This window comes from Hypomesus nipponensis, chromosome 10, assembly GCF_054491055.1.
Source record: "Hypomesus nipponensis isolate SF chromosome 10, ASM5449105v1, whole genome shotgun sequence".
Taxonomy (NCBI): Eukaryota; Metazoa; Chordata; class Actinopteri; order Osmeriformes; family Osmeridae; genus Hypomesus; species Hypomesus nipponensis.
The window spans coordinates 2,550,868-2,575,335 of record NC_140370.1 but is presented as its reverse complement, the minus strand read 5'-3'; the positions used below and the strand labels follow the sequence as shown (position 1 = coordinate 2,575,335).

Below are 24,468 nucleotides of genomic sequence, written 5' to 3'. Positions count from 1 at the left end.
ACGTCTCTCGTCCAATCAGAAACAGCTATTTAAATCGAAAAAACCCAATTGTTTTATAAAGTTATTTATTTGTTACTCTTTATAAATAATTGTATTTTACATTTAATTAATTTGAGCCCTGTAACCCTGGGTTACACACAACTATTGCTACTTTTGCTAGCCTTGTCTTACCTTTTAAAGGTTTCCAGTCAAAGTACAGCCTGTAGGTTTTACTGATCTCTTCCACAGCTACCTTGGGGTACTTCTGACCTAGTGTCTCAAAAGGCAGGTCATAACGGTCTAAATAAAGAGGTCAGCTAGTAGGAGGACAGCTCTGCCATTTTCAAAACAACATTTTTTTTACCATGTAGAAACATGCACCTAGTTCCACAAAATGTTGGTTTGTTCTTATTTGTGTTCATATTATCTTAGTCAAACCCACGTTCCGAGGTATCTTAGTCAATGATATTCATAGTGACATTGGTTAAGTGTGTCCCCTACTGGTCTTCTTGTAGAGTAAGTGGATTGAGCCTCCTTGTCTCAGGTCCTTCAAAGGGAGCAGCGCCCAAATTTCCTCTGAGAGTGATTCCACACACCCGAGGCTGCAGCAGGCCTGGCACAGTGCCAGAGCCTCCCTCATCCTCTTCATCTGTTGCTCTGGAGAGTCGGGCCCACCAGGTGGTGCCATGGATCCACAGCTGACCATCCCCTTCATCTTTGTCTGACTGATCTGAAAAACCATGTGAAAAGAGGGCTTGATAAAAATGTAAGTATTTACTATCAGCCAGGCTTAAATGTCTTTTCAGGTCTGGTTAACAGATAAAACAGAAGATGTTTGTCTTCGTCGTCCAGAAATGCATTGTAGCTGGGAGCCAAAATCTACAGTCCAATGTGGAGTCCAATGGAGAATTCAATTCAGGGCCTAAAAGGTATGGGGGTGAGTCCATAACAACAATTACAAATGTATTTTACATGTTGTCATGCTATCAATTGTGTTATTATATCATTGTTGTTGTGCTAATGCACCCACCTGGCATAATTCCTGCTTGGCCGCATAGATCCAGGGCATCACATTTCCAGATGGGAGAAGGCTTATGAGGTGCGTAAAAGTGGATTTTGACAGAAAAGTGTTGCACTTATCTCCATCATGGCCCACAGCAGCGCTCAGATACACAGCTATAATCTTTTTCGCCAGCACCTGTCTCAGTGCCTTAGAGGGCCCATCCTCCATCTTGAGCAGCAGATTGAGAAAGATGTCAAGCTCCTGCCACAGCCCCAGGTGGTGCAGTCTCAAAGTCTGGTCCCTGGCCCTTAGAAAAACCTCATAGGGGCCCCCGGCCAGGGCGTCAGCGGACAGGGCCAGAGAGAGGTGCTTGTTGCGGGCCTGGCCACAGACTGGGGTTGGTGGGGGCGAGGATGGGGACGAGGAGTGGTACTGACAGTGGACGGGAGTTGGCAGATGGGCGTTTGCATGCTAGCATGAGGGGGGATGACATCACCTCCCTCGTCCAGACTAGACAGGTTTATGAAGGTGAGTATGGGAAAGAGGGAGGAGGGGTGCTACAGGGTAGAAGAGCTGACCGTCCCGAGAGACGCTGATCTTTTGGTCTTTGTGGACCTCTTGATCCTGCCTTCTTTCCCTCGTCTCATCATATTGTGCACTATGTTGTTGCACTCTCCCTGGTCTCCTTCCCCACCCATGGGCAGCCACTGCCACAGTTCTGGCTCATTGGTACTCCTACACGTCCCAATTCTTTTCCCACTACCGGGCCTCTGTAGGGTCCCCCACAGAACCCTCTTCCTGACCTTAGAACAGTAGGTCGTCTCAATTGTTGGGATAACCGGTGGTTCTAAGATCAAACTCCAGCTGGATGGATCAGGAGGGTGCACACTGTCCACCAAGGTGAGACGAGATGCCACATTCTCATACTCTCAAGCAATGGAATCACAGTCCTTCAACCTGGTAATGGCAGCCTTGGAGGCAGATTGGTACTGGGGCAGCAGATTGGTACTGGAGGCAGTATAGAGCTTTGCACCTCAGCCAGGATCTGTTCTTTCCTTTCGGCAGGTTTGCTGCCAGAGAATATCTTCAATAACCCATCTGTTTTGCACAACAATCACAAACAAGGATTGAAGTTAGGTTAGTTTGTCCGAATATTTCACTACAAATAAATTGGTAACTCTTCTCATGGTTTAGCTGGTAAGCAAACCTTGTTCTTGGCAGTTTGGTCAATAAAACATGACCAAATCTTCTGTTTTTAAAAATGTATTCATTCAGTCTATCACAGAGCCAGTGTGCATTTTAGGTTTTCTATACAATGGTGGTTGGACTCAAAAAGTATAGTGGAATCCTACAGGCAGTCATGGTATTGGAGCCCTCTGAGAGATGGACAGCCTTGATGACAGTGAGCAGGGCCTCGTAGTGGTTCCTCTGGGTCTTATCCTGCCAGTCAGTTTGCATCAGCCTCTCCACCCTCACACAGAAGGTTAAAAGTTCCTCACCTTTCCATGCACACACACATGCACAAACTCGGTTAGCGAATGAACATCACTGGGTTATAGGAAGTTGAATAGCTCCAAGCTGTGTCTGAGTGTGTGAGCAATAACACCCACCACGAGTGCCTTTAACCCTTGTGTTCTCCTCGGGTCATTCTGACCCATCAGTCATTGTGACCCACCTTCGTTTGCGACAATTTTACCACATACAAAAACAAAGTGAAGCATTTTCTTTTAACTGTTGGGCTGTCTCAGACCCCCCCATATTGCGAAGGTTAAAAGAAAATTATTTTTATTTGCCTTTGTATTGGGTAAACACAACGATGGTTCGTTATGAACCTTTTGGTCATGTGACCCGAAGGCAGCACAAGGGTTAATAAATGAGCAGAAGCGCCTCATGCCTCGCACACTGCCCAAACATCTCTTCAGCAGCCACTGGTCTGCAAAGGTCCACTTTAACACCTCTGAGAGCATCAGCAGTGGTAACAAATAGTAAAGACCGCCAATATCTTTGTTATCACTATGATTATACTATACAGTGTGCATCTGTATGTTTACCATGAAGGGAGTGACTGCATTTTCAGATACTGTGTAATCAGCTCCTTGGCAGTGACAATGTGCTATTTAATCAATAATTTGAGTGGCTAAACAAACTTTTCTGATGCAGTCACTGTTGTTTTTTGCATACAATTGTACCATAATCTGTATTTGTTACAGTAACACAGATAGCTGCTAAATCTTTAGGCATTAGTTTTTGTTTGACATGAAGAAAACCACAATAATTCTTTGCATAGAAAGTAGTAGTAACAGCTCACTCTGTCGGAAGCAAGCAAACTGATGTGCTCTCATCCACTCAAAGAAATTACCCCTTGTTGCACCCTACAAAGTAAATAACAAGAACATAGCCCACAGTTGAGTCACTTTGTCAGCCTGTCATCTTGGTTTTATTGGGTATTATTCTAAATAGTTAGCCACTGAGAGTTGATTAATTGATTAACTATAGTTTAATTACCTTGCAGTATGGGATTTCAAGGCACATGTGCCATTGGTTCTCTCTTACATGAATAAAGGGGAGTTTGCCAAAACAACTTCTCCAAGAAAAAAGTGAAGATTGCAATTTTGAGAGTCCTCATAATATATATTTTTTAAATACTCTGAATAACGTTTGTGCTACAGGTGCCCGCATACTGGTAAATTTTGAAATGTGTTGAAGAAATCCACAAAAAGGTCGCGGGTGAAAAGATCCGCAAGCGTTCTAGGGAATAGACAACAGAAAAACATGTTAATCTTATGTCATCTTTAACACACAGATTACGGATGAAGTAGATGCTGCAAGTTTCCCATTTATCTGTTCTTTGTGTAATTTAATGTCAGTCAAAATGTTTTTTTACATCAAAGACTGAAGCATTGATATTAGAGGCAAAGCTTGTTGGTTTTACATGTATTCTACATATACCAAAACTGTTACCAAGATAAATTCAAGAAATTACGTCATAGACATCGAGATCTTTTTGAGTGACTGTCGAATGCTCGGAACCAGGCCATCTCGCTATTCATTCTCACCTATTAAAGGACTTAAACACATCAAGACCAAAGAGATATCCTTACAATGCCATCCTCGAAATAATGTGGAATGACAGTGTACAATCCATTTATGGATGTCACAATTCTACTTATATCCGATTGAAATATTACTACTATTATACGTAATTCACATATCATATGAGAAACATCTCGTGAGAAAATGGCCTGAGACGTATTCATTAATGTTAACTACATATAACCCTATGTGCTTATGTCTTGTAATTGGGCTATATAACCACATGGCGGAGTTTAGAGCTTTGTTCCATCATTAGAATCCAGTTTTCAATGCCAGAATGTGTATGTTTATTTGGTCCGTTTTATCTGCCGACCTCATGTATTAGACAATCAATACATCAATTATATACAGCAACTGTTTCCTTCTTCTACTGTGACTGAATAAGATAGTGGTCATACACAAGTGACACGCAATGCTTTTCAGCCGAGAGCTACTAGAGGGCGTTGCGCTTTGGTTTTTACTCTATCCAATGATCCTGCTCCATGAGCTTTCAATCACCTTGGAATAAACACATACTGTTTTCTCTGACCAATCAAAGACGCCTTGGTCCAGCTCCTGTTGTTATAAATGTGACTGTAAAGAGCGTTTGGGATTCGGAGAATGAGAGAACAACTATCGGAACATCCATTCACAACAAATTGGACCTGCCAGTCCTATAGCTCCTATTTGAATTATCGCGTCTCTTCAGGTAGGATTTCGTTTTCATGGTTTTCAGTTACATAATAGTTTCCAAGCTACTTGTCCTTTATCTGCTGCAACGGACCCTGGTGAATTAGTTCAATGTTTATTTTAATAAGTAGTTTGACTGTTTTGCATTTATTGAGCTTCATTGTCATCTCTGCGTTTTGGTGCGTTGCTGTTTGTTAGAAAGTTACAGTGTTAGTTAGGTTGAGGTTAAGTTAGTAGTGTATGGTGATGTAATACAATTATAATGTAACCATGACTACAGTTGTGGGGGAAGCCTTGTCAAACGGCAGTATTTAAAAGTTCAGTGTGAACGTTATTTTGTATTTAATTTAGAGGTTTGGAAACCGCAAAATAATTGCTACCATGATTGTTGCTTGTAGCCTTTTAATTATTGCTACCATCTGGCAAAATTGGGTTATTCAACACAATGACGTTTAGTACACCACTTGCACCTTGACAAAGTTAACCAAAAATGCCGAGGTACAATAGCAATTTCCTTGTTAATCATTTGATTCGTTCTGGAATATAGAACAATGGTTTGCTTTGTTTTTGAACACGCGCTTATGCAACATGTGCTTCTTCACTGAATCGCGTCGGCCTGATGGATACTCATGCCTTTTGTCGTTTTCATTCCCCAGGTGTCTTATAATAAATAAGATGGCAACGTCTGATAGTTCCGGCCTGAGTAAAGCTGTAAAACAGCAGTACATGGATCTCCCTCAGGGAGACAAAGTGCAAGCCATGTACATTTGGATAGACGGAACAGGGGAAGGACTCCGCTGTAAGACGAGAACGCTTGATTCGGAGCCCAAAAGCATCGAAGGTAAGCAAAGTATATATACATTAATTGTTAAAAATGTTCCCCATGATTGTGGTTTAGTTCTTATGTGGGGAAAATATGGACATTTGCAATCTTTTTAGAGTGGGCGGGTAAAGCCTTATGTTTGTTTTGTTCAGCCATTTTTGTAATTCCTGCCACTGTATTGTTTTTCTGCCCATTCACCAAGAGTAACCTTTCGTTCCTTTGCTCTGTAGAGCTGCCAGAGTGGAACTTTGATGGCTCCAGTACATACCAGTCTGAGGGCTCCAACAGTGATATGTATTTGATTCCCTCTGCAATGTTTCGTGATCCATTCCGCAAAGACCCCAACAAGCTGGTCCTGTGTGAAGTGCTGAAGTACAACCGAAAGCCTGCAGGTAAAGCTTGACTTCTAGATGTGTGGTTGCCTTTGTTAAGATATTGTTTGGTGATAACAAGATGACATTTCTGCACAGAAACCAATCTCCGCTTGACATGTAAGAAAATCATGGATATGGTGGAGAACCAGCACCCTTGGTTTGGCATGGAGCAGGAGTATACTATTCTGGGCACAGATGGACACCCTTTTGGCTGGCCTTCCAATGGCTTCCCTGGGCCACAAGGCAAGGACCTTCTCATTGGCATTAATGTGATAACCATAACTGAAGTCTGGTTGAATCTAGGTCATGAATTGCATTGTAACTATGTATTCTATGTGTCTAGGACCTTACTACTGTGGTGTGGGAGCAGACAAGGCCTATGGCAGAGACATCGTAGAGGCTCATTATAGAGCCTGTCTTTATGCTGGGGTCCAGATTTGTGGCACAAATGCAGAAGTCATGCCTGCACAGGTAAAGTAAAAGCCTGGTCACAGCCTTGTACACATGCTTTTCTTTTTAAAATATTTGAAATGGGAGTTCACAATGGTCAATACTAAAAAAATATATATATATATTTTCAGTGGGAATTCCAGGTTGGACCTTCTGAGGGCATCAATATGGGGGACCACTTGTGGGCTGCTCGCTTCATCCTGCACCGTGTCTGTGAAGACTTTGGCGTGGTTGCCTCATTTGATCCCAAACCCATCTCTGGGAACTGGAACGGTGCTGGATGCCACACCAACTTCAGCACCAAGGAGATGAGGGAAGATGGAGGTCTGAAGTGAGTGTTTGCACAAATCTTGATGATGAGCAGGAATCTGTGACCTGCAGTTCCTTAGCAACCAATCTATATTTTACACGACGCATTTGGCTTTGGCCACATTGATTAACCCTTTCTTCTGTGTTTAGGGCCATTGAGGACTCCATTGAAAAGCTAGGGAAAAGGCATCACTATCACATCCGTGCTTACGATCCCAAGGGGGGTCTGGACAATGCCCGCCGCCTCACCGGCCATCACGAGACCTCCAACATCCACGAGTTCTCTGCTGGTGTGGCAAACCGGGGTGCCAGCATCCGCATCCCTCGCATGGTGGGCCAGGAAAAGAAGGGCTACTTTGAGGACCGCCGCCCCTCAGCTAACTGCGACCCATACGCAGTGACCGAAGCTCTAATCCGTACCTGTTTGCTCAGTGAAGAGGGAGACGAGCCTGTGGGCTATTAGGCACCACAAAATCCCTCTGGACTGCATCTCACCCTCCCCCCCCCCCCCCCCCCACCCTTTATCAGTTGAAAAGTCAAAACTAGTACTGTATTTGTCATTTCTTTTGTTCTCCATTGAAATGAGTTTAACCTGCATTTCTGAATAGATTAAAGTTGACTGGTCAACTTTACCGCAGATATCTAAAGTTTGGTCTTAACCTTGAGATAGTTGAGGGCATGGTGTTTGCAGGGTATGTCTCTCCCTTACTTGCATTTAAGTGCAGAGCTGATTTGTAATATGGTTTTGATGATTATGCCCCCTTTTGTTTGTCATGACTAAAGCACATAATGGACTTAAGAGTAATGCTGCTAGGGCTGAGCGGCATGTGTAATTTCTTAATAAATCTACAGTTAGTTGGTGTACGTATGTTGATCTACCTTTTAGACTTCTGTTTTCAATGTTACTAACTGTTGTTTAATAGGATGTGTGGTTTACAAATGGCTACATGTTTGATGTACTTTACAGATCTTTACACACTGGTTCATGTTGTATGGTACACTCTGTAGATTTGAGTCCCAACTGTTGTCCAATATAATGCCATTTGTAGAATCCATGCAAGGCTCATAAAGGAGTTTTATCCTTTTGTCAACTGCTCTGAAATTGTTATGCATCTGATTTGGTAAAACCTCAAATTTACTGGACCTGGTGTTTTTTTTTGTTTTTTGTTTTTTTTATCATCAAAACATTTAAACTTTTTATTTTATCACAATTTGACTTGTTTGGTTTCTTGTCACAAGTAAGAAACAAGGCAAGAAGTATGTATTCTAGAACCCACAAAGGACTTCAAGTAAAAAATAAATTAAAATCTTATTTTACATTAGTCATTAAGCTGATCCTCTTATCCAGACCGTACTTATTTTAGCCACTCTACTAGCAAGAACACAACAATCATAAATAAGAGCATACTTTTACTTATGGGAGATGAACACACACATGCTTGTCCATACAATGTAACTTTCTCTGCATCCTCCCCTCCCAGGAGAGTGATGTGTTCTGCATGTTTTTATTGAGGTTCTCTGCAGAGAACCTTGTGGATGGGGAGAACATGCAAACTCCATGCCAAAAGGCCCAAGAGACCTCACCTGAGCACCGACAGGCCCCAAATGGGATTCAAACCTTACATCTTGTTCAAAATCACTGGGTCTTCAATATTGGGATGTAGGCATTCAGAAAGGAACAGTCTCGTCTCAAGGGGAGACCTGTTTACATGAAGTGAATGGTTGTGGAAACATAGCATTGACTATAGCTGAGTGTTTTGATCTGACATGTTTCCATAAAGCATTTTGAGGAAGTATTCAGCTGAACTTGTCTGCATGTGTTTATTTCTCTGCCCAAATATTAGTCAGTTTGCTTAAAGTAACAGGAAAAAGGGCTGAATTAGTTGTTTCAAATCAAAAGATTTACTCTGGTTAAAGCTGTGTCTATGGTACTATTTATGACTGGGGGCATGGGGGGGAGTCCTCCCTAAATAAGTTATTGTAAGATCACTGATCGGACCGGTGTCACAGAAACTCAAACTGTTTGTGGAAAGCTACTATGTCTTTGCAAGCCTACAACCTGGGTAAGAGCATATCCCAAGTGTCATCCCCAAACCCGTTTGCCTCTGAATATCATAAACAAGTCCACAGAATGTGAAAGGGAGTCAAAATAGCTCAAAGGGCATATTGAAAACAGGACGTTTCCTTTTCCCCACCCCTTTTTCTCTGGAAGTGTGGAACATTGTCTGTCTATTTGCTATGGAATATGCAAGACCAACAACTTTGTTATGGGACCTTTCACCTACTTCCCATTTTCCCTTACAACTGAAAAGTTACATTGCTCACTGATTGGCTCAATGAAAGGCAACCTATCCAATCATAACTTAGTACTTAGCAGAAAAGTGGCCTGGCAGAAGCCTTGGACATGTACTTTTATATTGTGTTGTTAATTCTACCTTTTTGACTCTGTGAGAGGGGGGGAGGGGTGGAAATCTCAAAATAGCTCTTCACACTATTAACTGCTATTGAGGTTGACAGTATTTATTTGCAATGTAAGTCCTCAACTCAGTCTTCTGGATCCGATTTTAAAAAGTATAAACTTTAACCTTTCTGTCTGGTTTCAGAAGGTAACATGATTATTCATTGTCTTTGATTCTCTGGTCAAATCTAAACTAAACCTCCAACTACACAATAAACACACCTTACATGGGTTTTAAATAAGTACAGCCTACAGGCCTTTAGCCTACTTTTAAGTGTGAGGCACAGCAGCATTGGCCAAGTACTTAACAAAAAAGTGTCATATATTGGTGGAAAGTATAGGACATAAGTAAAAAGATGTTGAAATAAGCCATGGCTATCAGGGAAATGAACTACTTCTAGGCATCTAAAATAAGAGACAAAATGATAAAGGAAATATTCTTGGGAATCTTGTTTCCTCTTTCACCTAATATAATGTTTGCGTTTGTATGTTTTTATGTTTGTGCGTGTATCTGTGTTGATGCGTGTGGTGGGTGGGGTTCCATATGTTCTATGAGTAAACTACACATTTTTGTTTACAATGTCACTAACATCCTTGGACGATAGCCTGCCTTCACTAATCACGTGCCTGTACCACTTTACCCCTCTTTTGGAGCTCCATTATGATCACAACTTGCATGTGTAATCCAAGGAAGCACTCAGGCTGGGAAGCCAGAGCAGTGGGGACACCCCAGACAAAGGATGGGGAGGGATGCTGCTCAGTTGCCATAGCGACCACCGGAATGTACAGGCTCGACCGAGTTGATTCCTGTTAGGAGGGGGGGGGGGACTGGGGTGTTATGTAAAGAGGAAAATGAAATCAGGTCTTACAAATACAACTGTATAGTGCTCCCCCCACACCCGGGCAATTACCAGCTTTAAGATATCAGTCACAGTCTTACCATCACACTATTAATGCAGTCAGGAAATGTGTTTTGTGTCAATTCACAGAACAATTAATTGGTATTTCAGTGTGCACTAAAGTCTACAGTAAACAGCACATTGTTTTATTCTGCATACAACAGGGGCAACTGACCAGTTACTGGGAGGCTCTGACCCCTCTGTATGTCTAAATGCTTCTCGCTTTGGCTCTTTAGTTGTGTAACAGACACAATTCAATCCATTTCAATCCAGTATTTCAAACAGTAGCTGTTCCTCTGATCTGTGCATCAATGAAATATGGATGAATAAATGGATGGATGGATAGATGGATGGACAGATTATTTCATAAATGGATAATCATCTCAAGACAGAGCAGGAGAACTTGGTACATATATATCATGTTTAATAAGAACATTGCAATTGCAAATGTTAGGATTCTGCATAGATAAGTCTTATAGAAGTGGGTCTGCATTCTGGGGGTCACGTCAGGGTAAGAAATCTAATCCTAGAAATGAAAAGGGCTGTGTGGATTTGAGGGTGTTGAGAGAGATGGATTATCTGTGTTCTGTATATAGATCACTCTGAAGGACAAGACACTATCCTACATCTGTCTAAGCTTGGCTCATGAAGAAGATAAAAACCAGACTTGTATGCCTTTTTATGACTGGGAGATGTTGTTTATTTACAAAGCGCTACACCCACACAAACACACATACACACACACACACACTCACACACTGGTCACACCCACGTGGTCTTGCATGTGAGCACATTCAGTCAAGCTCATGCTCACATGATAATCCAGCAATACATGTGCAAGCACATGCATGTGAACATAGGCAGAGATAAAGGAGATTGCATGTTTACTGTGGACACACATCCATACACATTAACATGGTTCATAGGCAGGGACTGTATTCACTGCCAGGAACCTCCGGATTGGCTGAGCAGTGTGGTGTGATTGGACTGATGCTGGCAACGCCTGCTCACCTGCGCTGTGATTGGTTGCACAATAATGTATGACACAGTGACACAGTTTTGACTCCGCTGCTTCCCACATGGAACGATAGATGCTTTTGTCTCAGTCTCTATGACGGACAGAAAACAATGTGCAAGGCTCAACACACCATTCTACTTCACAACAGAGCAAAAGTGACTGCATTTACCAATAGGACAAATCAGGGTTAGGCTGTGTGTGGAATCCATCCTAGTATTCAAGCAGGTATATTGCATATTCATTGCAAATGCAAGAACATCCACATATATTTGTAATTATCTTATCTTTCAAATAAATTGCCTCTACATTGTGTCAAAGGTAATTTACAGGATCATGTGCCAGATCCAGTTAACAGCTGTTTCATAATGCTACAGGGTTCACACCTTGGTTGATTTCTGACCTACAATGATAACTGAACAGTCATCAGTAATGCAGCCAGAGCATGTGCTAGACAGGCTCAGAGGACTGAAGGACTGACGCTCACTAAATAAGTATTATGAGGTTATTTAATTAGCCTTCACTGTAAGGCCCAGCCTATGACCATCCCAGCATGTGCTCCCATTGAGAAATGCCAAATTTGATCTGTAATTTATCTATAGTTCCATTGTGTAATGTGACGATAAAGTAATTGATTCCAAAGGACAGCACATAGGCAATGCATGATTGAAACCATGGCTTATGTTTTACTTTGTGCTCCACTTTGTCCAGTCTCTGTTGTCATGCAGGATCAACTGATGCACACATCCTTTGCTGAGCCATTGCTTTTAGTTTTTTGTTTGGTAACAGACTTCCTTAAATAAATGGCTCCAAAGTTCAGGCAGTGTCCAGAAAAAGTGTGGACACTCTTCTGAACTAGAATGCTGAATTGCTAGATTAGGTTGAAGGCTCTACTTCTTAGTTTCATTCTTACCTCTTAAAAGCATAAAATGCTGCTATTCTGCAAGAGGGGTAGCGAGTTCAGTTACGCATAGAAAAGAAGGAGATGTCAATAAATTAAAAACAGACTGTTCCAGACACTTAAGAAAATGATACGCAGTAAATGGTCAATTCTTTGTGCTGATATGTCTTTCTGTATCTAGGAGGTGTTGGCTGTCAAATATGGAACTGTGATCGGGATCAGTAAGAGAAGCAGTTGAACATTCCTTAAAGGGGCAGTCAGAGAAGAAGCCATCCTACTACACTTATGGCATGCATGCACTTTGTGAATTCCCAGATCTGTTTACTGTTTTATTGTGAGCTATTGACTGTAAATGCTGGAAAAGATTAATTCACATGAGCCATACTGTCCTCAGGTAAGAATCCAGGCCTAGACTGGACACGTAACTTAATCATATATATATATATATATAGGTGAGATGTGTTTTGTTGCAGTGTTTGCCACATTTACCATCAGAATACAAGGTGAGCAAACATTGCAACAAAACACATCTCACCTAATATGGAAGTTTATTAGATTCTATATTCAAATGGCAATGCATTTTTCAAATGGCAATGTGGAAAGTGGCAATGCAATCCGCAATTCAAATGGATTATTTGTATTATTTTGAATAAATGTTTTAATGAACGGTTATTTCGGTATTTGGTCCACTTTTATTTACTATTTATATAAATAATCTGGGCCAAAATGTGGTGGACGCTGACTGTCACTTCTATGCGGATGACACTGTAATATATTGCTGTGCGTCAACTCTCGTGCAGGCAATCGATCTCCTGCAAAATGCTTTTAATGTTGTTCAAGATACCCTTTTTCAACTGAAACTTGTTTTAAATATAGATAAGACTAAACTTATGTTGTTTTCAAACAGTCGGAGTAGGCCACAGAATATACCCTCGGTGGTCACTCTTGAAGGGAGTGAAATAGAGGTCGTTGACTCTTATAAATATCTGGGTATTCTGATTGATGACTCCCTCACCTTTCAGCCACACAGGGGCGCAAAAAGTGGGTATGCGCTATATGCGGCGCATAGGGGCGCCGCACCATGGGGGCGCCAAAGCAATGGTAAAAATTAATAAATTTAAAAATATTAAATCTTTTTTTGGTATTTTCTGTTTATAGCTGCTGTTGTGCGTTTCTGCATTTCCTCAATGTTATAAAACATTTTAGAACCGCTAGGGTAGGCGCCCTATCTCATAAGATAGATTTTTGACATCTAGAGGGAGCGGGGGCGCCGTGAGCGCTGAGCGAGCAGTTACGAGTATTGAGTTGTCCTCTATGGAAAAGGATGGACAAATCAGTTGTCGGGGGTTAAAAATAGAAAAAGAAAGAGGGAAAAGGAGATGACATGTCAAGGGATGCAACAGTAGTAGTAAATAAGTGGATGGTTAAAGGCAACAGGTAGGATTTAAAGTGTGACGTTTGTGCTTGCAGGCTTGCAAATATTCATGTTAACAGACTAGCTAGCGTTTGCTAACACTGGGAATGTAGCAGCCACATTTGGGTTTAAGGCTAGTTTAGAATATGCAAAACCGAGGTTGCTGAGCTGAAAACCTGAAAATATAAGGTAGCATGTACAATAAATCTGGAATAAAACAAGAATCTGGAAAACTTAATGCAATAACTCTGGTTTACATCAATCATGCACAGTGTGCAATCATGCATAGATTTTCTACCAAACTTGGAGAATTTTCGTGTTTACAGACTGTTTTCAGACAAGCAAGTGTTTGCTAACGTGAGATTAAGTGGGGTTGCTTACAGATGAAGTCTGATTAGTTCTAATGCCAAATCGAAATAATTTAACTTGTTTTGTTATAGGCTAAGCTAATCTTGCCATTGCAAATGAAAAATGCATTTCTGTATCAAAACCCTGCATGTGGGAAATATAACAATTAGCCTATGTCTGACAGTAAACATATCAGAACGCAAATTTAAACATCCGCAAAGCAAATGCTCGAATGCCATCAATGATGATTTATTTGTAATGAACATAAAGTACATAAAAAAAATAGGCTACAATAATGTGGTTGCCAGGGGTGATGATTAGGTTACCACTTGTCACAATATGGTTGCCACAATTTGTCTATCCCTGAATATACGTATGCTATATATACATATATAATTATTTATAATTATAGTAGGCCTACAGTGGCTGATATACTTTAAAATAAACCTTTATTATTTAAAGCCTATACATGATGATGTCCGGCACACTTATTTATTTTTTGGGGGGGTGGGGGGGGTGCGCCAAAATTGTTGCTGCATACCCCTCTGACACTGGGTAGTTGCACCCCTGCAGCCACATGTACAGTACCTGGTGAAAAAGTTGAGGTTAAAACTGGGTTTTTATTTTCGAAATAAGCTGTGCTTTTCCAGTAATGTAAAAAAGCGATTAGTTGCTGCAACTTTTTTACCTGTGTTGGACTATGGTGATCTTCTTTATATGCATGCCTCTGCTGACTGTCTTCGTAGGGTGGACGCAGCTTACCATGCTTCGCTGCGGTTCATTACAAACTGTAAGGCTCTGACTCACCATTGTGAGTTATACTCTCGGGTAGGATGGCCTGCTTTGGCCACTCGTAGGCTCTCTCATTGGTACACCTTTATTTATAAGGCAATCCTTGGTCTGCTCCCTAACTACCTGTGTGTTTGCATCAAGCAGAAAAGTGTCGGACAATATTCTTTGCGATCTCTGGACTTTTTTATGCTCACTGTTCCAAATGCCTTTCCAGTCCATCAGGAAGTCCAAATGGGACTTCCTGGTTAAATAAAGGCTGAATAAAATAAATAAAATAAAAATGTCATTGCATTTCATATATCGACAAGTTTTTTCGACTCTTTATTGGGTGTGCTTTGCCTTTGGCAAGGGCACAACCATTGTTATCTCACATATATATTATTATTATTTATTTATTTTCCCACCCCTAAAACTTTGTCAATATTTGTACTACATAGACAACCAAGGTGTCAAAATTTTGTCTTGGTAGCGATTGAGTTGCTTGTATTGGGATTTACGTTCCGTTGCACAGTTTAGGAGGTTACAACGTTTTTGTGGAGTAAAAGTGCCTTTAGTCGACGAGGGGTAATCTGTGCTAGCTACGCACCACGTCAACACACGTTAGCAACAACACAGGGATACAACGTGATAGAGATGTTCTAGCACGGGAATTGGAGCTTGGATTACGAGTGAAAAATACCACCCCCAAAATATCCCAACCATTTGGCTTTGTTGAGAAAGCGATTTTGAGTGGAACTGCAATCTCGGATGTTTGATTTAGGTCGTAAAAGTCTTTGTAATTTTCAGCGAGTGCGGGTCGCCCTTGAGACCGCCTAGTCTTTTGCGGCAGCCATGCTAGAAAGCGTCATAGTAGTATTTTCGTAGCAAATTTTATAGAAAGAGGGACATTTTATGACGATATGACTATTGTGAAGACAGCCAGGTGGTGAGATTTTAATATAGGTTGCTGTAAAAACTTTGATTTGTTTGCTACGTGAGAGCCCCGTCAACCTCGACAACAGTGTTGTCGATCTGCGTCTGATGAGTATTTTCTTAATTTCGTACCAAGGTCAATTTTACATCCAAATGGAGAGCAGTGTTTTAAAGATACGGCGATTGTGAAGACAGCCAGCGGGTCAGCATATTTTTGTTATTTGTGTAAAACTTGGAATTTGAGTGAGACCGCGTCTTGTTTTGACGTTAGCCTCTGAGTCACAGACTCGGCTCGCCCACTGGCAGGGAGTAGTAGTAGGTTACACGGCTGTTCTTAATGCTGTAGAATGCTCCATTCACTTGAATGAGGCTTCCCAACATTCTGCGGTGAACAACTTTCTCATATTTGACCGTTGCTATGCATATTTGACCGCTGTCAAGGGAAGTGGCCTTTTTGCCTCGTCTTTCGTAGCACTCCGCAAGTAGTCCGGTAACTTTTCAACCCCAGCGTACTCTGTTGCTTAGCGACGTCAGCTGATTTGAAGCCTAAACCCCAGCGTACTCTGTTGCTTAGCGACGTCAGCTGATTTGAAGCCTAAATAATGCTGAAAGTCTATGAAGTTCAACGTCTTTGGCGAACTGTTTCTCTGCTGATCAACAATAGGAATGGTAACAAATACATTGTAAAAAGACACACTGTGTTAAGTTATTTTTGTTGGCAAATAGCCGTGTAATAAGCGGCATAATGTATAGAACGCCGGTCATTATCAGGGAAATAAGCCCCTTCATGGCGAAACAAAAGTGGCGAAAACTCCGCTTCGCGTCGTGCCTAACAACTCCCCTTACCTGTTCTAAAACCAGCGCAATAAGCCCCAAGAGGCCTCATGGGGCTTATTGCTTAATTATCCCTTACAAAAGGAACGTTCTAATTTCCTGCGCTTTCAAACAATCAGTGTAGTGTGGATAGCAACGGCAGCTTGCCTCTAGCAAACTGCTTTTGAATTAGCCATGTCCCCCTAAATTAATATCGAACTTATTTATGTTTGGGGGGCTTATTTTCAGTTAGCAGACGGTACTATTTGAATCGCAATTCCATCTGAAATACTTCCAGTGACAACGTTGTTACAGTAGCTTGTTTCAAAGGGGGTTCCTTGTTTCAAAGGGTGTTCTTAATGAATTATGCAATATGAGTAGGCTAAATGCTTGAACACATCACAAGAAGGGAAAACGGACCCACCTGCACCTGAAGCAAGCAAGCACACCCTACAATTTCCCCAGAAATTGTACCCTCTCTAGTTGTTATAGTTTTTGTTACTAGTTGGAGACAACTAGGGACTGGTTGTTTTCATCCTTATTCGTATAAGTATAACCTATTTTAGAGTTCTTTCCCCTGGAACAGATTTCATGTTCCAACCAAGGGGGGCTGCGCTGTCTTGGTGTGTGGGGCTGCATCAAATACCCTTTTAGCTCTGTTAAATTGCTGCACTAGTCCACACTTGACTGGTGGGGATCTCATTCCATTATGACTGCTCCTGGTATTCTCTAACCCCTGCTCTCCTCTCTCTGTGTGTCCCCCCCCCCCACACACACACACATCCCCTGTGGTGTGGGGGGTTTGAGCTGTCAGGACCTGCCTGGTCGTCGGTCTACCAACGCTGGACCAGATCCTAACCGGAATCCAGTCTCCATGACGGCCAACAGTGAGTTTCCCGGTCCTATCCAACGTCTATAAAGCCAAACAATGGATTTTGGTGTTTCAAAACCCATTGACACTATATGACTATGTTTAGCTTGTGTTCTGCTCCTCTCTCTTACCAACCGTCTCTGGAGGAGGGGATCCCTCTCTGAATTGCTCCTCCCAAGGTTTCTTCCATTTTTTCTTCAGTTGGGAGTTTTTCTGGAAGTTTTTCCTTGTCTTTCTTGAGGGTTTAGGTTGGTTGAGGGGCAGTTCTATGGGCGTATGTGAAGCCCTCTGTGACATGCTTGCGTATAAAAAAGGCTATACAAATACATTTGATTTGCTTTGATCCCTTAGATAGCGACTAGGGGAATTTCACTAGAATTTCGAATTGCAGAATTATGCACATTTCGAATTGTAGAATTAGTGCAGTTTCGATTGCAATACTATACAGATTGTATGAATGGGACTTTTTACAAGCTAGCCAACAGCTAGCCTGGCTTTACAGCTAGCAACAACTGTAGCTAGTGTTTTGGGCCATGTTCCCGTTCTCTGAATTGGGTTATCTAACAAGTTATTTTACAGTCCTGCCATTTGTTCTTTCTTCCTTCATCATTTTCATCCCTTTGGAATTGTGTTGCCGTTGTATTTCGCAGTAGTGGCCAATGCTAGACTCATTATAGAGTAAGTAGGCCTATACGTTGATTTGGTTTAGGGTTAGCAATGTACTTACTTATTACTTATTTAGCCATTATGTTTGACTCATTTTATCATCACAGTTTTTTGAATGTGTTGAATGTTTCATTCCAAAATACAGAATTTTTGTTTAAATGTTAGGTTTCATCCTTGTGCCAAACAAAGAATGTTTAATTCAGACATATCTTACAAAATGCTTCATTCTTGCATGCCCATGTGCATTTTTGCATTGTGTAGGATTTTCTTTTACGATTTAATGGACATTTTCCAGTGCATATAATAAAACAATGTTTTATCCAATCCCTGCTGTTGTTTTATGTTGTAGATCTTGCTAGGTGACATGTTAGTGAGGTGTTAACTTGTTTTTCACTTAATAATGGTCCAGATTACAGTTACTGCGGGATGACAAGGTAACTCTTGAGTAATTATTGAGGAGGTAACATGTTTTTCACTTAAAAATAATGGTCCACATTACAAGTAGTTCCTGCAGGATGACAAGGTAACGCCTGAGTAATTAGTGGAGTTATACTGGTTTTCAAAAGTAATAGGCCTATAATAAGTCTAATTTTATATTTGACACATACAGTACAGGCATACTTTTGTGAGGCACTAGTGATATTCTAACAAACATTGTAATCTGGAAGATGTGGTTTTGCGCTTATCGCAACATAAATGCAAGATCCAAATTGTTGACAAGAGAACATCAATGTTTATATTCATATCCTAAAGAGAAGTCCTCCTCAGGCGGCTACTGTAACATAAAGGTAGGTCTTTGGAGTCTGAGACATATTGAACTGACACTCAAGAGCTCATAACAGTAAACTAATCCAATAATGAGAGTGTCAGCATCACTTCCTAATTATTAAACATTTTAAACTAATTAAAATTATTTGTATTATAACATGTTTAACATGGTCATAACATTTCAGAAGCTTGTGCCTCAAATGGTATCTTTGTGGAAACCAGTTTATGAATATTATATCCCCCCAAATACATTAACTACAGGTTAAGATTGTGACCACTCTTACCAAAGGAAGGACGAATGTTCTCTATTTATTTCAAACATAAGAGTAAAGACAACCAAATTGTTCAATTTTTTGACATGTTACTTTTGTGATTAGTAATTAATTGGTTATTCTTTCTTAATTGGTCATAGTTCACAAGTAGTTATCAAGAGGATATATTTTTTTGTAATAACCATATACCTATCAAGTAATTACCTTTGTCAAAAATTAGCTATTACTTATTGCTTAGTTAATCTTGGTTCCATATTAGTTAATAGTATTAAATTTGGTGTTAATGTAGAACTACCTATTACTTCCTGCATAGCTACTTGTTAACAACGGACCATTATTCTTAAGTGTTAGCCATAGATGTACAGTAGGCTACGTGCCCTTTGAACAGCAGGGTATTTAACCGACATAGCAATGGGTTTTCAAAAAACCAACCATTAAGAAACACAACAATGGTTCTCAGTTGCCCCTGCCCGGAAGCGGGTCACCGGGGCCCCCCCCTGGAGCCAGGCCCGGGGGTGGGGCTCGATGGCGAGCGCCTGGTGGCCGGGCCTTTTCCCATGGGGCCCGGTCGGGCACAGCCCGAAGAGACAACGTGGGACCCTCTTCCAGTGGGCTCACCATCTGCAGGAGGGGTCATGGGGGTCGGGTGCAGTGTGAGACGGGCGGCGGCCGAAGGCGGGGGCCTTGGCGGTCCGATCCTCGGCTGCAGAAGCTAGCTTTAGGGACGTGGAACGTTACCTCGCTGGCGGGAAAGGAGCCTGAGCTGGTGCGCGAGGTAGAGAGTTTCCGGCTAGATATAGTCGGCCTCGCCTCAACGCACAGCACAGGCTCCGGAACCAGTCTCCTTGAGAGGGGCTGGACTCTCTTCCACTCTGGAGTTGCCCTTGGTGAGAGGCGTCGAGCTGGGGTGGGAATACTTGTTTCCCCTCGGTTCGGTGCCTGTACATTGGGGTTCACCCCTTAATTCCACCAACACGCTTTCCGACGTGGAGGCAGAGTCTGTGGACATCGGGGGTGGCCCTTCTATTTCTGGGGCCGAGGTCGCCGAGGTGGTTGAAAAGCTCCGCGGTGGCAGGGCCCCTGGGGTGGACGAGGTCCGCCCGGAGTTCCTTAAGGCTCTGGATGTTGTAGGGCTGTCTTGGTTGACACGACTCGGCAACATCGCGTGGACATCGGGGACAGTGCCTCTGGACTGGCAGACCGGGGTGGTGGTTCCCCTCTTTAAAAAGGGGGACCGGAGGGTGTGCTCCAACTTTAGGGGGATCACACTCCTCAGCCTCCCTGGGAAAGTCTATTCAGGGGTCCTGGAGAGGAGGGTCCGCCGGATTGTCGAACCTCGGATTCAGGAGGAGCAATGTGGTTTTCGTCCTGGCCGTGGAACAGTGGACCAGCTCTATACCCTCTGCGGAGTCCTGGAGGGTACATGGGAGTTCGCCCAACCAGTCTACACATGTTTTGTGGATTTGGAAAAGGCGTTCGACCGTGTCCCTCGGGGGCTCATGTGGGGGGTGCTCCGAGAGTACGGGGTACCGGATTCCCTGATCGGGGCTGTCCGGTCCCTGTACGACCGGTGCCAGAGTTTGGTCCGCATTGCCGGTAGTAAGTCGAACTTGTTTCCGGTGAGGGTTGGACTCCGCCAGGGCTGCCCTATGTCACCGATTCTGTTCATTACCTATATGGACAGGATTTCTAGGCGCAGCCAGGGTGTTGAGGGGGTCCGGTTTGGTGACCTCAGGATCGGGTCGCTGCTTTTTGCAGATGATGTGGTCCTGTTGGCTTCATCGGGCCGTGACCTTCAGCTCTCACTGGAGCGGTTCGCAACCGAATGTGAAGCGGCTGGGATGCGAATCAGCACCTCCAAATCTGAGGCCATGGTTATCGACCGGAAAAGGGTGGAGTGCCATCTCTGGGTCGGGGAGGAGATCCTGAACCAAGTGGAGGAGTTCGAGTATCTCGGGGTCTTGTTCACGAGTGAGGGAAGAATGGAGCGCGAGGTCGACAGGCGGATCGGTGCGGCGTCCGCAGTGATGCGGGCTCTGCATCGGTCCGTCGTGGTGAAGAAGGAGCTGAGTCGAAAGGCGAAGCTCTCTATTTACCAGTCGATCTACGTTCCTACCCTCACCTATGGTCACGAACTATGGGTAGTGACCGAAAGAACGAGATTGCGAATACAAGCGGCCGAAATGAGCTTTCTCCGCAGGGTGTCCGGGTTCTCCCTTAGAGATAGGGTGAGAAGCTCGGTCATCCGGGAGGGGCTCAGAGTAGAACCGCTGCTCCTCCGCGTCGAGAGGAGCCAGCTGAGGTGGCTCGGGCATCTGATTAGGATGCCTCCTGGACGCCTCCCTGGTGAGGTCCCACTGGGAAGAGGCCCCGGGGAAGACCCAGGACACGCTGGAGGGACTATGTCACTCGGCTGGCCTGGGAACGCCTCGGGGTCCCCCAGGAAGAGGTGGTGGAAGTGGCCGGGGAGAGGGAAGCCTGGGCCTCCCTGCTTAGGTCGTTGCCCCCGCGACCCGATCCCCGGACAAGCGGCAGATGACGACGACGAGCAATGGGTTTTTCAAATTTTGGCCAGTCAAAGGTACTCAAGCAATTTTCTTTTCTCAGTAGGTAACGCTGTTAAGTAAATAATTACTCTTTAATAGCCGTAATCTTGTTATGTAATATGTTACTTTTAAAAGTAAGTTACCCAACACTGCATGTAACAGATACCATTCATTATAGAGATTTAGTGAAACTCTACAATGTGAAGATACTTCATAGGGGCTACTGTCCAGCTGGAGCCTCTTTTGTTGTGGTAATATTGAATGGGCAATTCTTAAATACAGAACAATGAGTGGAGGCAGGGAACAGAGAGAAATAGCTGAAGATTTGTCATTCTGTGCTACTCAGAATTACCAATAGGCTTCTAGTCCACACCAGCTAAGACAGGAGGACTCCAGTTTGTCACTCTGCCATTGCTGTTGGTCTTTTGTATGGGGGCCTAACAACAGGAACGTTTATTCCTCCAGGATTTCCATCCTCATGTGAAACATCCATGTCTCTACTTCACCATTCTTTGAACACAGGCACACTCACAGATGCAATGGTACATGAGCTATGATAGGGACCTTTGGTTTTTCACCAAGAGGTCCATGTAGATCATGTTTACTATTAGGGACTCAAGTCTCCAGTCTGCATCCGTAGGCCTATGTGTTTTCTTCATGAGAATCGTGGTGGTACACCTAATTCACAGTTTTAAGGAAGGACGCTTCCTCTCTGTATCTGGATGAATATGTAAGAATTGTAAGAATGAATGGTGTGTCACAAAGAGTCACACAAAGCAATGTAAGGCAAACGGGGAGCAGAGAAAGGAGAAATGGTATCAGTTCATCTTATTTCGATTTACTGATCTGTTTATTAAGGGCAGATATCAGTAAAAGCTACAGGATGACATAGTAGATGGGTGTAGTGTTGTCTCAATTTTCCACCCTAGTCAAGGTAGGTGATACTGCCCAGTCATATGGTCAAAATGATGCAATAAACACTGGGGACAAAGATAAGCTGGTGCTTGAAACCTAGACCAGCTGTTTTTTTATGAGGTTAGATCTGGCCAATAACCTTTTCCCTGTCCAAATGAAATGGTCAGCTGATGGCATGAGACTGGATAGACTGATGGCTATGGAAGTTGTTGCAAAGATAACTCATGAGACAGTGACATAATCCCACCCCCTCATGCTTCAGTTACAGGCCAAAGTCCATACAAGACCAGAGCAGTCAACCTAAGGTCTAACAAAACCTCATGGGCCAGATTCCCATTAGCCAGCTGTACTAGTGGTAGTCCAACCTGTACATCAACCCCTCATCTAAGCACCTATGGCCTTAGTCAGGGGTAAACAGAGAACCCTGCAAAATGTTGCAAATGCTGAGTTTTAATAGTGGTTGCAACACACATTTAATCCACTTTTTAAACTCACACAAGGGATTCTGAACTCTACAGGGATTTCGTAATCTGACATGTTTAAAACCAGCATCCGTAAATGGGGACGTTCTACACACATCCTTAAACACGGACTTCATACATGTTTTACATAATTGTGTCTTTAAGGACCACTGTTTAAATGATGTTTATTAATATGTTTATTCATGTACATCTAAAAACATAAGATCCTGTGTTACAAAGAAAACGTACTTTGATTGACAAGTGGTGCTGCTTTCACATCTCAGATAGATAAGGAGTAATGTTTGCATGGGTCTCAAACTAGAGTTTTTGCAGCGTTTTCATTTGGTCTAGTTTTATGATATTGTTTTCCACTGAAGGAGGTCAACATTCTCAAAATACCTATGCTCACAGATTACAGCAGCAACAATGGGTAAATCACACGTCTCCCTGTGACCTAAAGACTTACAAATGATTATAAGGGAGCAAAAATGCCCCCTCCACACACCCTCTGAGCCTCATGGAGATTAATGCATCTGATAGCGGCAAAGCAGTTTTCTTGGAGTCATCCGTCTGGACCGAGCCCCTAATCCCACCAAATCCGTTATTTTACTCTGTGAAGAGTAGTTGGAATACCATCTAATACTTACGACTCTTTAATGAGGCACAGAGACTGGTGCACGAGGGTGAGGCCCAGAGAAACAGTTGTGTTGCAAACTGCAGACAATTGTCATCACCAAGAGTCATTCAGCCTAATCCTCACTGAGCAATCTAAAACAGAATGATGCACACCAGGCAAGATGACGCAATTTCCACAGGAAACCCTGTTCTTGGTGTGTATCTTTGGGTTGTTGCAAGTGATAATTACATGAACAATGTAAAGTCAATTGAGTCAAATCTTTAAAAATAAGTACTTGGACTAGCAAGATTTTGACATTTAACCTATTGAAAGACCTCTTTAGACTAAATAATTAAGTTACTGAGTTATTTGTTTTAATACCTTGCCCCACCTTGTTGTGTTAACCTTGAAGACTGTTCTGAACAAACTGTTCAAACTTTGTTCCAGACATAACACAAGGCAAACAAAGAAAGGGCACATTAGTTATTTAATTCAAAGACAGAGGCTGTCTTTAAATAGAGACTGCGTCAATAGAAAGTTGAAACAATCAAGATTACTTTGGTCCAGACAAAGCATAAACTCCTACAGATGTTTGACTTGTACCAATGTAAATGGGGAATGAAGGAGATTACAAAGTTACTGGCCACAGGCACATACTTCAATTCTCAGATAAAGTCTTACTAGTTCAGTGACATGAACAATGATCTACAATATCTGATCTAACACATCTGCCCATCTCCCATTAGTTACATAACAGAGTGACTGGACAGTTTAATGAAAATGTCATGCCAAGCTTTGTGTCAGCAAAACCTTTCAGAAGTTCCTGACATGCAGGGCACAGGCCTACCTACGTATGTGTAAAGGAACTACTTAGAGAATGACCAAAGAAAGACCAAGTTGACCAAGTTGCTAACAAAAGAACATTTGCCATGCTAACAGTTGTAAACATAAATTCCAAGCTGAAACTGTTTCATCAATCAAAAGCAGTGAATGAAGGCTGTTGTTCATACCCACTGGACATTGGTCCAAACACTAGTTACCAACCTCATAGCAAGCAATATTGTTATCAGTGCAAAACCCATGAAGGATCTGCATGACCAG

General features: G+C 42.6%; 1 protein-coding gene across 2 annotated transcripts; it reads left to right on the top strand.

Annotated features, from left to right (window-relative positions):
* Positions 1-4,624: 4,624 nt before the first annotated feature.
* On the top strand, positions 4,625-7,202 carry glula (glutamate-ammonia ligase (glutamine synthase) a). Of its 2 annotated transcripts, none has more exons than XM_084706911.1 (7): positions 4,625-4,763; positions 5,401-5,585; positions 5,798-5,959; positions 6,038-6,184; positions 6,285-6,412; positions 6,523-6,722; positions 6,851-7,202. In XM_084706911.1, the coding sequence occupies exons 2-7, from the start codon at positions 5,420-5,422 to the stop codon at positions 7,161-7,163; spliced, it is 1,116 nt and encodes a 371-aa protein (XP_084563037.1). In that variant the 5' UTR covers positions 4,625-4,763; positions 5,401-5,419; the 3' UTR covers positions 7,164-7,202. The 2 variants fall into 2 exon arrangements, with proteins under 2 accessions (XP_084563037.1, XP_084563036.1); XM_084706910.1 differs by lacking the exon at positions 4,625-4,763 and adding an exon at positions 4,985-5,242.
* The last annotated feature ends 17,266 nt before the right edge of the window (positions 7,203-24,468 follow it).